Source organism: Oratosquilla oratoria, chromosome 27 (assembly GCF_046742065.1).
Source record: "Oratosquilla oratoria isolate Oo_2021 chromosome 27, ASM4674206v1, whole genome shotgun sequence".
Classification (NCBI taxonomy): Eukaryota; Metazoa; Arthropoda; class Malacostraca; order Stomatopoda; family Squillidae; genus Oratosquilla; species Oratosquilla oratoria.
In genome coordinates, this window is record NC_134803.1 from 51,804,967 (window position 1) to 51,816,867 (window position 11,901).

The 11,901-nt window shown below is 44.9% G+C and overlaps 1 protein-coding gene across 1 annotated transcript; it reads right to left on the reverse strand.

The window, feature by feature from the left end:
* Positions 1 to 1,376: 1,376 nt before the first annotated feature.
* Positions 1,377 to 10,371, reverse strand: LOC143040064 (uncharacterized). Its single transcript, XM_076210705.1, has one exon. The coding sequence runs from the start codon at positions 10,092 to 10,094 to the stop codon at positions 8,847 to 8,849; it is 1,248 nt and encodes a 415-aa protein (XP_076066820.1). The 5' UTR covers positions 10,095 to 10,371; the 3' UTR covers positions 1,377 to 8,846.
* Between the last annotated feature and the right edge of the window lie 1,530 nt (positions 10,372 to 11,901).

Sequence of the window (11,901 nt, forward strand, 5' to 3'; positions counted from 1 at the left end):
CATTACGTCACTGCGTTTAATACGCAAGTGTACAATTTACTTATCCAGTACTCGAATTGATGTACAATTTCCTTTGTGTAAATTCCAGGGGCGTACATGGTACTACTAAGGGATGTTATATTATGTAACCCTCCCCCCCTCCCCTCCCTTCCCCTCCTTAGGCGGTGGCAGACCTAGCCATCACGGCACATTCATTTACCGACGCCAACACTCTACCAGAGGACCCCAGAGGCATCAACCGAAATCATCGTCAGATCCAAACTTCAACCTCAAGATTAAGCGCCCCCACCTTATCCACATAAACAATAGGTGGGTGGGCAGTTTTGAATGATGGATCTGGTCTCTTGTCGTATTACTGCAATGTTGTTGCAATACAATATAACAACACCAATGTTGCATTTGACGGCTAGACCTTCCTGGGATCCCCTGAACAACCTTGGCGGAGGTGTCGGCAGCGTAATGTTGTAGAATAAGTCACGCAGGTTGTAATAAATTAATCATATTCACAGTAACAACTTGATACCATTGACCTGACTGGAGTTGTAAAGTGATGCACGGAACGCGCGCTTAATAGTAAAGTTAACACATTAGACTGTAGTACATCAAGGCTGAGCTTAACATTAATTATCACATTTGAGCAAACAGGTACTGACCTCCTTATTTAAAGAACCGAGTTCTCTGGTGCTTTTTCCCCTCTCCGACGTCATTTGGTGACCTCTTCCCCACCCCTCTCCGCTCTAACCTTTCGCCAGCTTAAACATACCTGCCACATCACTATACAATTGGAAAACTAATTCATATATATATATATGTATATATATATATATATATATATATATATATATATATATATATATATATACACACACTATCATGAAATGCTGTACTGAAAGTGCAGCGTGGTAGAAGAAAAAATTCTAGCAACATAAGTTGGCAATATCTCTGCGTGGCCCGCCTGCTCGCGATGTGGCAACAGCGCGTGGGTGTTCACATGTACATGTGAAATGAACAGCATGAGCAGATCATGCTCTTGATTTCTAACCACGCCGAAGTATTGGCAACTGTACGGCCGACTTCCAAAGTTCTCCGACAACCTTCTAGTTTCTTTATCTGATGACAGATGGCATCTGAATCGCTGCCCGGTCCGTAGTTGCAAATACGCATGACAGTGTTACACTGAGACGTTGAGAAGAAAGCTAATCTATGGTCCCATCTGTAAGCAGATAAGAATAACGCAAGGCCCGTTGAGCTGTGGAATCTGGCTCCAATCACACCAAGCTGGCGCCCTTCTTGTATTCAATCCTAAGGGCAAAAAGCACTAGCGAACTCGGTACCTGACTGTCTGCCGTGTTGGCCTAGGCCTGCCCCCCACCCCTACCCCCCCCCCGCCCCTGGCCCCGTTCGACTGTAGAACAACAATAATAATATTTCTCTACTAGGTTGGCTATGATGGTGAAAGCCAACACCTAAGTGGGACTTTTTTTCAACTGGCTTGTTCTCGTTTCGTCATAGTTCCTTGAACAAAACTGGCAATGGCTACAGTTGAGGATGATGAAGTTAGCTAGGTGCCTGGTCATCTGGCAACAACGCGCGTGTGCTTGCGTGTAAGTGTGAAACGAACAGAGCATATAATTATTTTCTATTAACCCTTCCATTATCCCGTTCCACGAAAACACAAGCGATGTTGCCACATGAGCTTTATCTTATCTCTCTTTGGGCCAGGTGGAATCTTGGAAACTATGGTTTCCACTGGTCCATCAGGGCAGACGACTTCCCCCTCCCCGTTCCCGAACTCCAGTTACTTTGTTGATTTATCTCGGCTCCCGGGAGGGTGGGTGGTCGTTGATCTCTGATGCAAACAAAGGACTTTTTATTTTTCTGAACCTCGCTATAGTAGTGGTGTTGCCTTAACCCATGATCTCGTGGATGTTTTGTGATAAAGTTGCTCGGACGCAGCACCGTTGGAAGTGATATGAAAAGCCCGCCAAATTTTGCTAAAATGTAAACGTTATGACGTCACTATTGCGTTCACCGCGTCGTTGTGACTTTTTACTTCATCAAACTTCACCATAGTGCAGGTGTTGCCTTACCCCATGATTCTGGGGACGTCTCTCTTAAAAGCAAGAAGCAACCAGAAGTATAAATCACTGTTTGAGCTATCAAAGCTTATGAATAAGAAAAAATACATGTTTTCGGCTCCTCTTTCTTTGTTGAATCGATTAATAATATAACAGTCTCGGACATAATCTACTGAATGAATTGTGTGTGCGTGCCCTTTTTGCCCGTTCGTTAATCTATTATTTCTGGATTGCGTGTTCGCGTGGGCATGCGCGCGCTCCCATAAAATAGCATGGCGTACCCAAAATTATACATACCACTCAGTATGGCCCCAACAATGAAGTATATTTGTATCATCCTTTGCAAGTGAAAACAACAGCACCATTTGATAAAAAAAAAGTTGGCGATTTTTTTAATTGGTACTTGTTCTCTTCGAGCTGTGTGAGCGCGCGAGCGAGCGTTCATGGACCGGTTTGCCAAAAGCGGTGTCAACCTAAACACAAGCGAGCCCGCTCGCACGCGTTCGTTAATCAATATACTGAGGTAACGCGATCGGTTCGCCGTCGTCGGTTCGGCTAACACCTGAGGGGCATCATCCATATCTGGTGCCAACGCCGGCGACCATGCAACGGCTTTAGGTAGAAGAGTTTTGACACTCGTTCCAAACAACTACCAAGTCACTACTGCCGAAGTCTTTTTCCAATTCATTATATTATTTGTCACATATTCGCATGATTGCTGCAGTACTGACTGAAAATAAATAAAAATATTAAAATTTCACTTTTGAGGCAAAATTTTGGGTCTCCGCGTAAGACAAAAAAGTGGAATGTTCGTCGGTTTCTGGTCTTATTAACGGTTTCTTGTCGGCAGGCACCAGTGACGGACCTGAACTCCATTTTTTTTCTGAATACCGTAATAATAATATTTGAATAAGATAAATAAAAGGAATTTTGAGGCCATAACATTTTTGCGAATCCGCATCCACAACTTCTCTTATTGTAAGACCGACATAATGTAGAGGAAATCCTTATTTAGAATACATTCATAAAAAAAATAAAAAAAATCTAACGGATTTCTTACCGTAAGGTGGAAGATAAAATACTAAGTATGAACTGAAGGTATAGATAATTCATATGATTGGAGCACAGTAACTCCTGATGCAAAAATCGAGATATTCCAACGTTTTACGGTTCACGTAACCGATCATAACAGTTTATGCCAGGGCTCTTTCACGTAACGCGTAACACAGCCACCACGCGTATCCGTCACACGCGGGATGTCGTCACCTTTTCCCAAAAGGTCAACTCCCCCACGGAGGTCACATGTGACCCCTTGCGACCTCTGAGGTGTGTCACGGAGACGAATAAAATCCCCAGGTGGTCTAATGAAACTCACGTGACATTTCAGAAAAAAAAAAAAAAATCATGTTTTCCTCAGCAGAATAAAATTGTCTGGCGATAGGCATAATAAAATATACAAGTGAGTAACCGTTCTAGGATTGACGTTGCGTATACATCTGCATTGATACTGATCACTTTACCACTCGTTGCGTTATACTTTAGTGTTCTAGCTATCGGCAGGCGATTTTATTCAGGAAAACCCTCAGGGTGAAACCTATCTCGGACCTACTTTGATATTTTGCTGGATTTACAAATTTGATATAACTGCCGCCGGGCGATTTTATTTATCTGAGGAACGCGCGCGCACACGCCCTCCGCAGCGAAAGTATAACAAAGAGTACGCGCAGTGAATGAGCGTGGGCGGAGACGCGAACGCGGAAGGGTGAGCGGTAGTTTGTATGGCAGAAACAACACCAGTTTTGCACAACAGCTGCAGAATCAGAAGCACGTGCTTCTGTGGCCAACTTGTCTAGCAAAAGCTGGCTCGACTCCAAGTAGCAGGTGAGAGCCTCCGCCACCAGCAGATGGGAGCTGGGCTGGCCTTGTAGCCGTTGGACAATCAGCAGGTGACTCGTCCCTTATTTTCACGCCCCCCCCCCACATACACACCTCATCTATCCCAGCTAGGCCCATTTCCTAAATTATTTCATTCCCACCCCAACCCCGCCACTCTTGTAAAACCAGCAAAGTAAAGATGACCTAGCGGTGACTGACATTCACTAGTTTGGCCATAATTCCTTCCCTGCTGAGCAAGTCCGTCTGAGTCTTCTTCATTTCTGCCCTGTTTGGTTACCATATCTCTTCACCCCCGAAGCAGTCCTCTTCGTTCCGAATGCTATATCGACTGGTTCATCTTGCATTTCTCCACTATTTGGTTATAACTTTCACAGATGTGCACCAATGCTACAATCCCTCTTTACTTTCGTGCCGTCATCGTCATCGCAGTTAGTAAATAACCAAATGAACGTCTTCACATTTTCGTATATTTCTACTGCGCTTTCTTCGTTTCATTCCGTAGCGACTGTTTTCAAAATGATTCGTTCACAACGGACTCGAGCGTCCTCAAACCCATCCCCCACCCCCCACGCCTCTCAGTGCAATGCTGCTCTTGTTTATTCTTGGTGGGGGGAGGGAGGAGAGAGAGGGGAAGTAGGTAGTCAGGTAGGCTTGTGTAGTGACTCTGAACTATTGTGTGTGTGTGTGTGTGTGTGCAAGAGAGGATTAACAACAATATCCTGTAGTTTTATCATATCCAAAGTTACCGAAAGAAAGGTTTTGCCTCAATCTCATCGACTAACGGTGGTAAGATCTCCCAAGTTATCTTCAACCAGATACATATTTTATGCCGCTTAATGTCATATGCTATATGAAGTCGATATTTATGGAATATTGCCATACACATCCAGTTAGTGTCTGCTCACAAAGTACTGGTCTTACTTTTATAAGCTAATCCTGCGATGGTAGACGGCGTACCAAGTGCTTGTTGCATAGGAATCGTTATCATGTACGACGTTGAGCAGCTTGTTGCATGAACATTTATACTACTGGTACGTTTCTTATTCTGAATAAAATCGACTGGTGACATGCAGAATACGATCGACAGGCGTTAGAGGAAAACCTGCAAAGGGTTTCGTAATGAAAAGAACCATATTAGGCTTTCAAGGTGTGTATGAATAGTTCGTGGGGTGCAATTGCCTATTACGTATTCTGTGCATGTGCTCAAGTCTTGCGTCATTTAAAACCCCAGAAATTTTGTTATGCAAAGAAAGTCAACTGACCTATGTTGGTTCTAAATATCGCAATTATATACTACAATCTTTAACAACTTAAATCTTTTCATGTTACTGAGGTATCAGGCGGGTTGTCGTGTTTTGTTGCTACTTCCTGGGAAAGGCTTTTATCATGTTTGAATCTTGGAAGATATTGTTATTGCTGTAGCGTCACTGCAGCAGCGATGTTAATCTTACGTGTATTCTCGGGACATTAAATGGTGAACTATCGATCACAGACGAGTGTATGGATTTTGTCGGGAGAGCTTAGCGTAAAGATCGTAGGTAGGGAGTTTTGTAAACATTTAGATGATGTATTCACATAATACGAGGATATCCTACGCCACACATCGAAATACACCGACATCAGTTTTGCGCACACACAGTGGTGCTGTGTGGCGCCCAACCTCGCCTATGTATGTATACACACCAGCCTAGATCTTGAATAAAATTACAGGTTAAACTTAGTGTATCCTGTATATTTGTACTTGTTTTCCAATATACACCAAGATGATCATGCACTGAGAGGGTGATCTATAACCTAAGGATAATTAAAAACAATTAACACATGAAATAGAATTTTGGGGAAAAGTTACGGTACAACATAAATTCAAATTTATCCCGTAAAGTCTGCAAGTGTTTGTTTTGGTGTCGTCCACCCAGCTAATCTCTCACTCTCCCGGGCATGCCTTGGCCTACCGCAAGATCTGAACAGTAACTTACAATTTCACTTCTGAAATACAATGAGGTGCGACAGTCATCAGATCCGTATATTCATTATTCCAGCACCGTTTGTGCTTGTGACGTCATAGCTATACTTTTTCTTTCCGTTGTGTGCCCTCCCGTCTGTATACTCTTCCCGTCTTTTGTATTGTCCTGTCATTAGTCTGTACATATTTCCGTTTCGTTCATTTTTAATTATACTGGTCTTTTATCACCATGGTTTTCGTCAACTGGAGAAGAACTTCAGCCTTTAAGAGATTGATCAAAATCACTTCCTCATCCCCCTTCCTCTCCACGCTCACACAATCGCAAAAATACACGCGTAAACGGCAGTCACCAATGCCAGCTGATGTTCTAAGACCATCTGCCTCTATATATGTCACCAACTATTTATTATCTGATCTGTAATACCAGAGCCAGTTTTTATCAGGAACTAATCAGGAGAAACAATATTTCAAGTTCCGTTTCCCAACCCTTTTCATACGTAAATATAATAAAGGTAATGCATGATAAAACATTATTTTTTCTTTACAACATATATTGTATACTCTCTTTCATTAGCTTACACAAATGGTGGTTAATTTTTCCTTTGGGAATAACTTGCTTTCAGTTCAACTCACCAATATACAATCATAATTTACAGAATGAGCTTCACAATTTACAAATACAAATGTTTTTCCTTTGAACACAACTTTACTACTTTTCCAAACACCAAGTCTTTCTAATTGGCAAGAATGCCCAACTTTCCGCTCATCACGTAAACAAAAGCAAATCAGAATCTCGATACAAATTCTTGAATCCCACACAGAGGATCCAACACTACCCATCGCGCATACCTGCGCACTTCGTTCCAAACATTGAACCAATACAAATAAAAAGGACATAATTGCATCATTTGCGTGATGACACTAATGCATAAATCCTTTAAACTCACAAACACACTCACTCATAGACAAAGAAAATGAGTAAAAATCAGAATATTGGTAAGGGGTGGAGTTGCCCCCATCGTAACGGCTAGTGAGCTCGTAAAATTAGCCGTTAGATTGGCCACTCGTGGATTCCACATTACTCTCATTTTCTTGTTTTCATTTTAGGAGCATCTTGGCTGCCATCATAACTGCACAAGAATTTTATTTGTCTAATTAAATTCAAGCTTGAATATTCTATATATAACCCGATTTTCATTAAATGTTATTTTGGGAAGCTTGCTGCACTTAAAAAAAATCCACACTACACAATGACGACAATTGGTAACGAATTTCCACCAACAGTTTATCATACCTTTATGACTGTCCATTTCGAAGCTGTAAAACTTAAAATCGTTCTCCTATATTTTTAACGCCATCCTCATTTCCTAAGCTTTTCTATGATCGGTATTTCTATATATCTAAAACGTTTTCCTCGAGACTATCTTTTCTATCAGTCTCCACCAATATCACTGAGCACGTTGGCCTACACCACTACTACACATCACTCTCGTCTTTTAAGCCACTTGAAGTGTTGATGTAAGTCCTCCCACAAGTGCGTTCGCCCGTACAACGATGATCCTCAGCTCGGCTTGTGGTGATCTGGTAGAATGGGTGGTTGCCAAGCAGATGGGGGTCACAGAGTCCATTGCGAAATGAATGTGGCGGGGGAGTGAGGGGTATGCAAAGGTGAAATAGGGGTAGGGGTGAAGGAGGTCCACGAGGGGAGGCTACCAAGATGCTTGGATGTTGAGGAAAGAAGGATGGTGGAAGGGCAGATGTACAGCAGTGGGGAGAGGGTTAATATCGAAATGTAGAGTTCTGGTAACGTGCGGAATAAAATGGGATAGTGGAATGGGGAAGGAACAGGGATGGGTGTTTTGGTAGGAAGGAGGAAATAGTCATGATAGGCACGTAGCCCCAACCATCACTTCCCTCAGCCCCCACTCCACCACTTCCTCCCATTTAACTCCCCCGACCACATCACTTACCATCCATTGGCTTGACGAAGTGATGTCAGCATTAACCCAACGGTCTCTTCTTCAGCATTTATGATCTGCCACTCTGCCTCCCTATTCATGGCGTCTCCAGTTGATGACTTTCCAGGTTCTTCGAAGCAACGCTTCCGAAGTCATCCTTCTCGATACTGTAGCTTCATCACCTGTTTCCTTTCAAACACCTGTCCTCGACTCTTTCTCTATACTCCGTGTTCATTCCCCTCCATACGCTCTCGGGCCTACTCTCTGCTACGACCCACTCCGACTTGAAAAAAGCCCTTGCTACCTCCTTTGTTGCTGCCGCCCCTTCCTCCCTCAAGAATGGAATTTCTATGTATGCTAGTGGGTCTCTTGTAAGCTGTGGTCGCCATGACTTCTCGTGTCAGTTTCTTGCAGAACTGGAGTCAGAACTTTTGAAGAGATGGTAGGTGATTATGATCTGGATACTGGGGATGTCTGGTACTCTCGATGCTGCCCTTTAGAATCGATCCCAGGTCCACGGTACTCGAGCGAGTCGGTACATACGGGTTGAAGTACCACAGGGTGCCCGTGGCGAGCGAGGAAGGACCTGGTTTGTTTAACTGGTTACGGGTGTCAACTATGGCACTTGGCATCAGTATCAGTACCTGACGTTCGCTCCGTCAGGCAATGATGCCCCGGGCGAGGCATTTTCCGAGAAATGTGAGCAGCTTTCAGACAACGGCTCGCTTCTAAGACGACCTTCCTGCATGTAACACGGGGTGTCGGGGGGAGTGGCTGTGTTCCCGGGGGCGTGAGATTGCACAACGGGATCACCTGGGAAGTAGGCGTGGTGGAACGAGCGTTCTCTCCTACAGGGGAAGAGGAGTATCGAAATATTCCTTGGTTCACGTCAACGAAGCGGCTTGTCGCCCTCGATGACTGAAGTAGAGGCAAGCTAGCACGCCCTTGAGGTTAATTCACGGGCGTAGGGGAAGTAGGTGTGGGAGAGGCTGCAGTCGTGGTGGAGACGGTGGGGCTGAAGGCCGCCATGTTGGAATGGTGGTGGTGGTGATGGTGGTGGTGGTGGTGATGGGAGTGGTGATGAGGCTGTTGGGAATGCTGGGTCGCTGACGAAGGGCGCGTGTTCTCCTTCTCTTCTTCCTCCCCCTCGGTGGCCAGGAGCGTCGAGCTGTGCGGGACAGCGACGGGCATCGAGCGGTGGCGAGTCCGACAAGTCTCGCAGTCCGACTCGGAGCAATCGCGCGAAGAGTCGCTAGAGTCGGACTCGGAGTCGCTGGAGGTGGAGGACGAGGAGGAGGAAGTGCACGGGGTGGACGGTACGGTCGTGGTGGGCGTAGTAGTGGAGATCGTTGGGGTTGTGGTGGAGATGGTTGACGCGGGGTGGGGGGCGGGGAGGAGGTGCGAGGCGGCTGACGAAGTCGAGGCTCTCCTTTCCTTCCTCCTCCCAAGAGCTGCCCTCAGCGCCTTGTTCTCCTCCTGTAGGGCAAGGAGCTGTGCCTGCAGGTGAGCAATGAGACGCGAAGGGGATGCAGAGAGCGCCTCGGCGAGCACCGCCGCCTTGGCTTCAAGGGTGACGATGGCGTTGCGAAGGTCGCACTTGGAGGCGGACATGAGGTGGTCCTCACGGGCGCTCCTGTAGGCGGTCTCGAAGTCGGCCACGTTGAAGGGGAGCCAATCGTGTGTGCGATGCGGTGTGGGCGTATTGGCGCCCCTGTCGCCCCCGTCCCCGCCGCCGCCTCCGCCACCGCCTCCGCCGCCGTTGTTTCCTCCAAGGGCGAGAGTCGTGTCTGTATCACTGTGGGCAGCTTCCTGTTCCCACATTGGGGTGCTGAAGTTGGAGAAATCGACAAAAAGAGCCGAGTTTTCGTGGTCATCCATGATGAACTGGGTGCTGTTCTCAGGGGCGCGAGGCACGCATGATGGTCGCAAAATGGGTGGCTGAGGCTTACTGCGGGATCCAGGAATCCATTCTTCCACGTCTACGCCCAAGCCCTCACCCACGGGGCGCCGTGACGGTGTATGAACTATTTCCATCCTGTCACCCACATCGTCCCTTGGGATCCTCCTCTTCCTACGTCTCCTCTTCTTTTTCTTCTTGCCATTCGCAAGGTTGTTGTTGTTTTGAATGGAACGCCCGTTGTGCTGCAGACACAGGCTATGCAGGACCTCGCCCGCGCGGGTATTGTCCACGGCGTCCATGTGGCAACGTCGCACTCGCTGATTACGTACGTGTGGCAACACAGCGTAAGGATCTTCGACACACACACATACACACGGACTGGAAATCTTAATTTGATGTCCTGTTACTCGGCACTTGTCACTTATATGGGAATTCTGATTCCGGATTGCTTTAGATCACATATAACTTTGTCATATTAGACACCAATATTGAACCAATCACACAAGTACAATGGCCAAAACCCTTCATATCTGCACTAGTATGAAATAGACGCGTTAGCAGAGTCGCCAGACCGCCAACACTGATGTACTAAGGAGTGGACTTGGCAAAGTGTAGTCGGTTAGTTGCTATGTTTTATTTTCTGTGTAAAGTAGAGGCAAATAGTGAAGTTATGGTTATAGTATAAAACGTGTATTTTTTAACATAAATTTAATGATTGTTATGTTTTTATGATATCAAATATCTGTTCGTGAAGAAAATACGTAATTATTGTGCACGGATGCCTTTGGCAAGTTTTCATACCCGAGGTTGATACTGCGCGCGCAGGGAGATCACGTGTCTTATGAGCGGGAACTTCAAACCTTGACGCAAAATCAATACAGAACCATCTCGCAAAGGTGAAATAAGACTAACATAACGCCAATCCAACTTTGTGAGTTTTACAACATATAAAATGACGAAATTCTACGAGTCAAGTTCATAATTTCATAAATCTATTAGTACGTTATTCTTAGTGTAGGTGCCATGCTAGTCGATATGACCATATCTGCCACATTCACAGTGCTTATCATTTGATGATTCGTAAGTGCAACTTTGTAACTTACTTATCTTGATTTAATATAAAGGTTGGTGGTCACTGCAGTGTTCGTATAAAATGTCGAGGGTTTGGTGAAACGTATGGTGAACGTTGGGTCGGTGATAAACTTGTTGTGATTGTAGGAAAAGCCTGGTGGGATAGGTCGCTGGGATAACATGATTCATTGAAGCAGTTCAGAAAATACGTTTAGCAATCGTTTGTTGATGTCGACAAGTTAGCGCCATGCAGTTTAGGCTTGGGTGCAATGAAATTATGAAAACACCTACTTCTAAGAAATTTTATTTTGTGTGAATTTTCTCGTCTTGAGAAATCAAGTAGTAGGAATGACTTGACATTTATCAACAAATTATGTAAATAAGCTATTATGGTTATTTCCAGCTAATGTTTGAACGATACAAAGAGGGTTTGAATAGGAAATGCATTTTCGATTAAACAAAATAATTATTATGTAAACCTGGAACTAGTATTATTATTACACAATTAATAAGGGTGTGAAGACAAAATTAGCCGATAGACTGCAACATGACGCAATAGGGGTGAATAGGGAGTACTTGGAATTTGTGTGCGTGTGTGTGCATGTGTGTACAACCAGCAGTATGTATATTTGAGAAAGAGAGTGCGCAGACAGCGCGCGCGCACACACATGCATACATACAGACAATGCATAATTTGTTACATAAATTAATAATGATTATAATAATAATTCTGTCTATATACCAAAAGCATCCTCGCTATAAGGGAGGTAGTCAAATCACAGGAAGGACATCTACCACAAATCATTCCACTCCCATCCACCAATCCTCCCTCTCATCCCAATTCCTCGTGGGTCAGAAGCAGTGCAGCAAGACACAGCACATCCGCAGTAATGCCGTTTCAGTCCATAGGTAACCCCGCTCTCCGTCCCTTTATACAGAAAAGGAGAAGACGGAGAGAAATGCCATCGGGTTGCGTCAAAATATCATTCACACATAACACCCCCTTTCTCCCGTCCCTCCCTTCCTTGCGTAACA

Excerpts from the sequence above, each read along its gene's own strand:
- LOC143040064 (XM_076210705.1), bottom strand. The coding sequence starts at position 10,094 with ATGGACGCCGTGGACAATACCCGCGCGGGCGAGGTCCTGCATAGCCTG.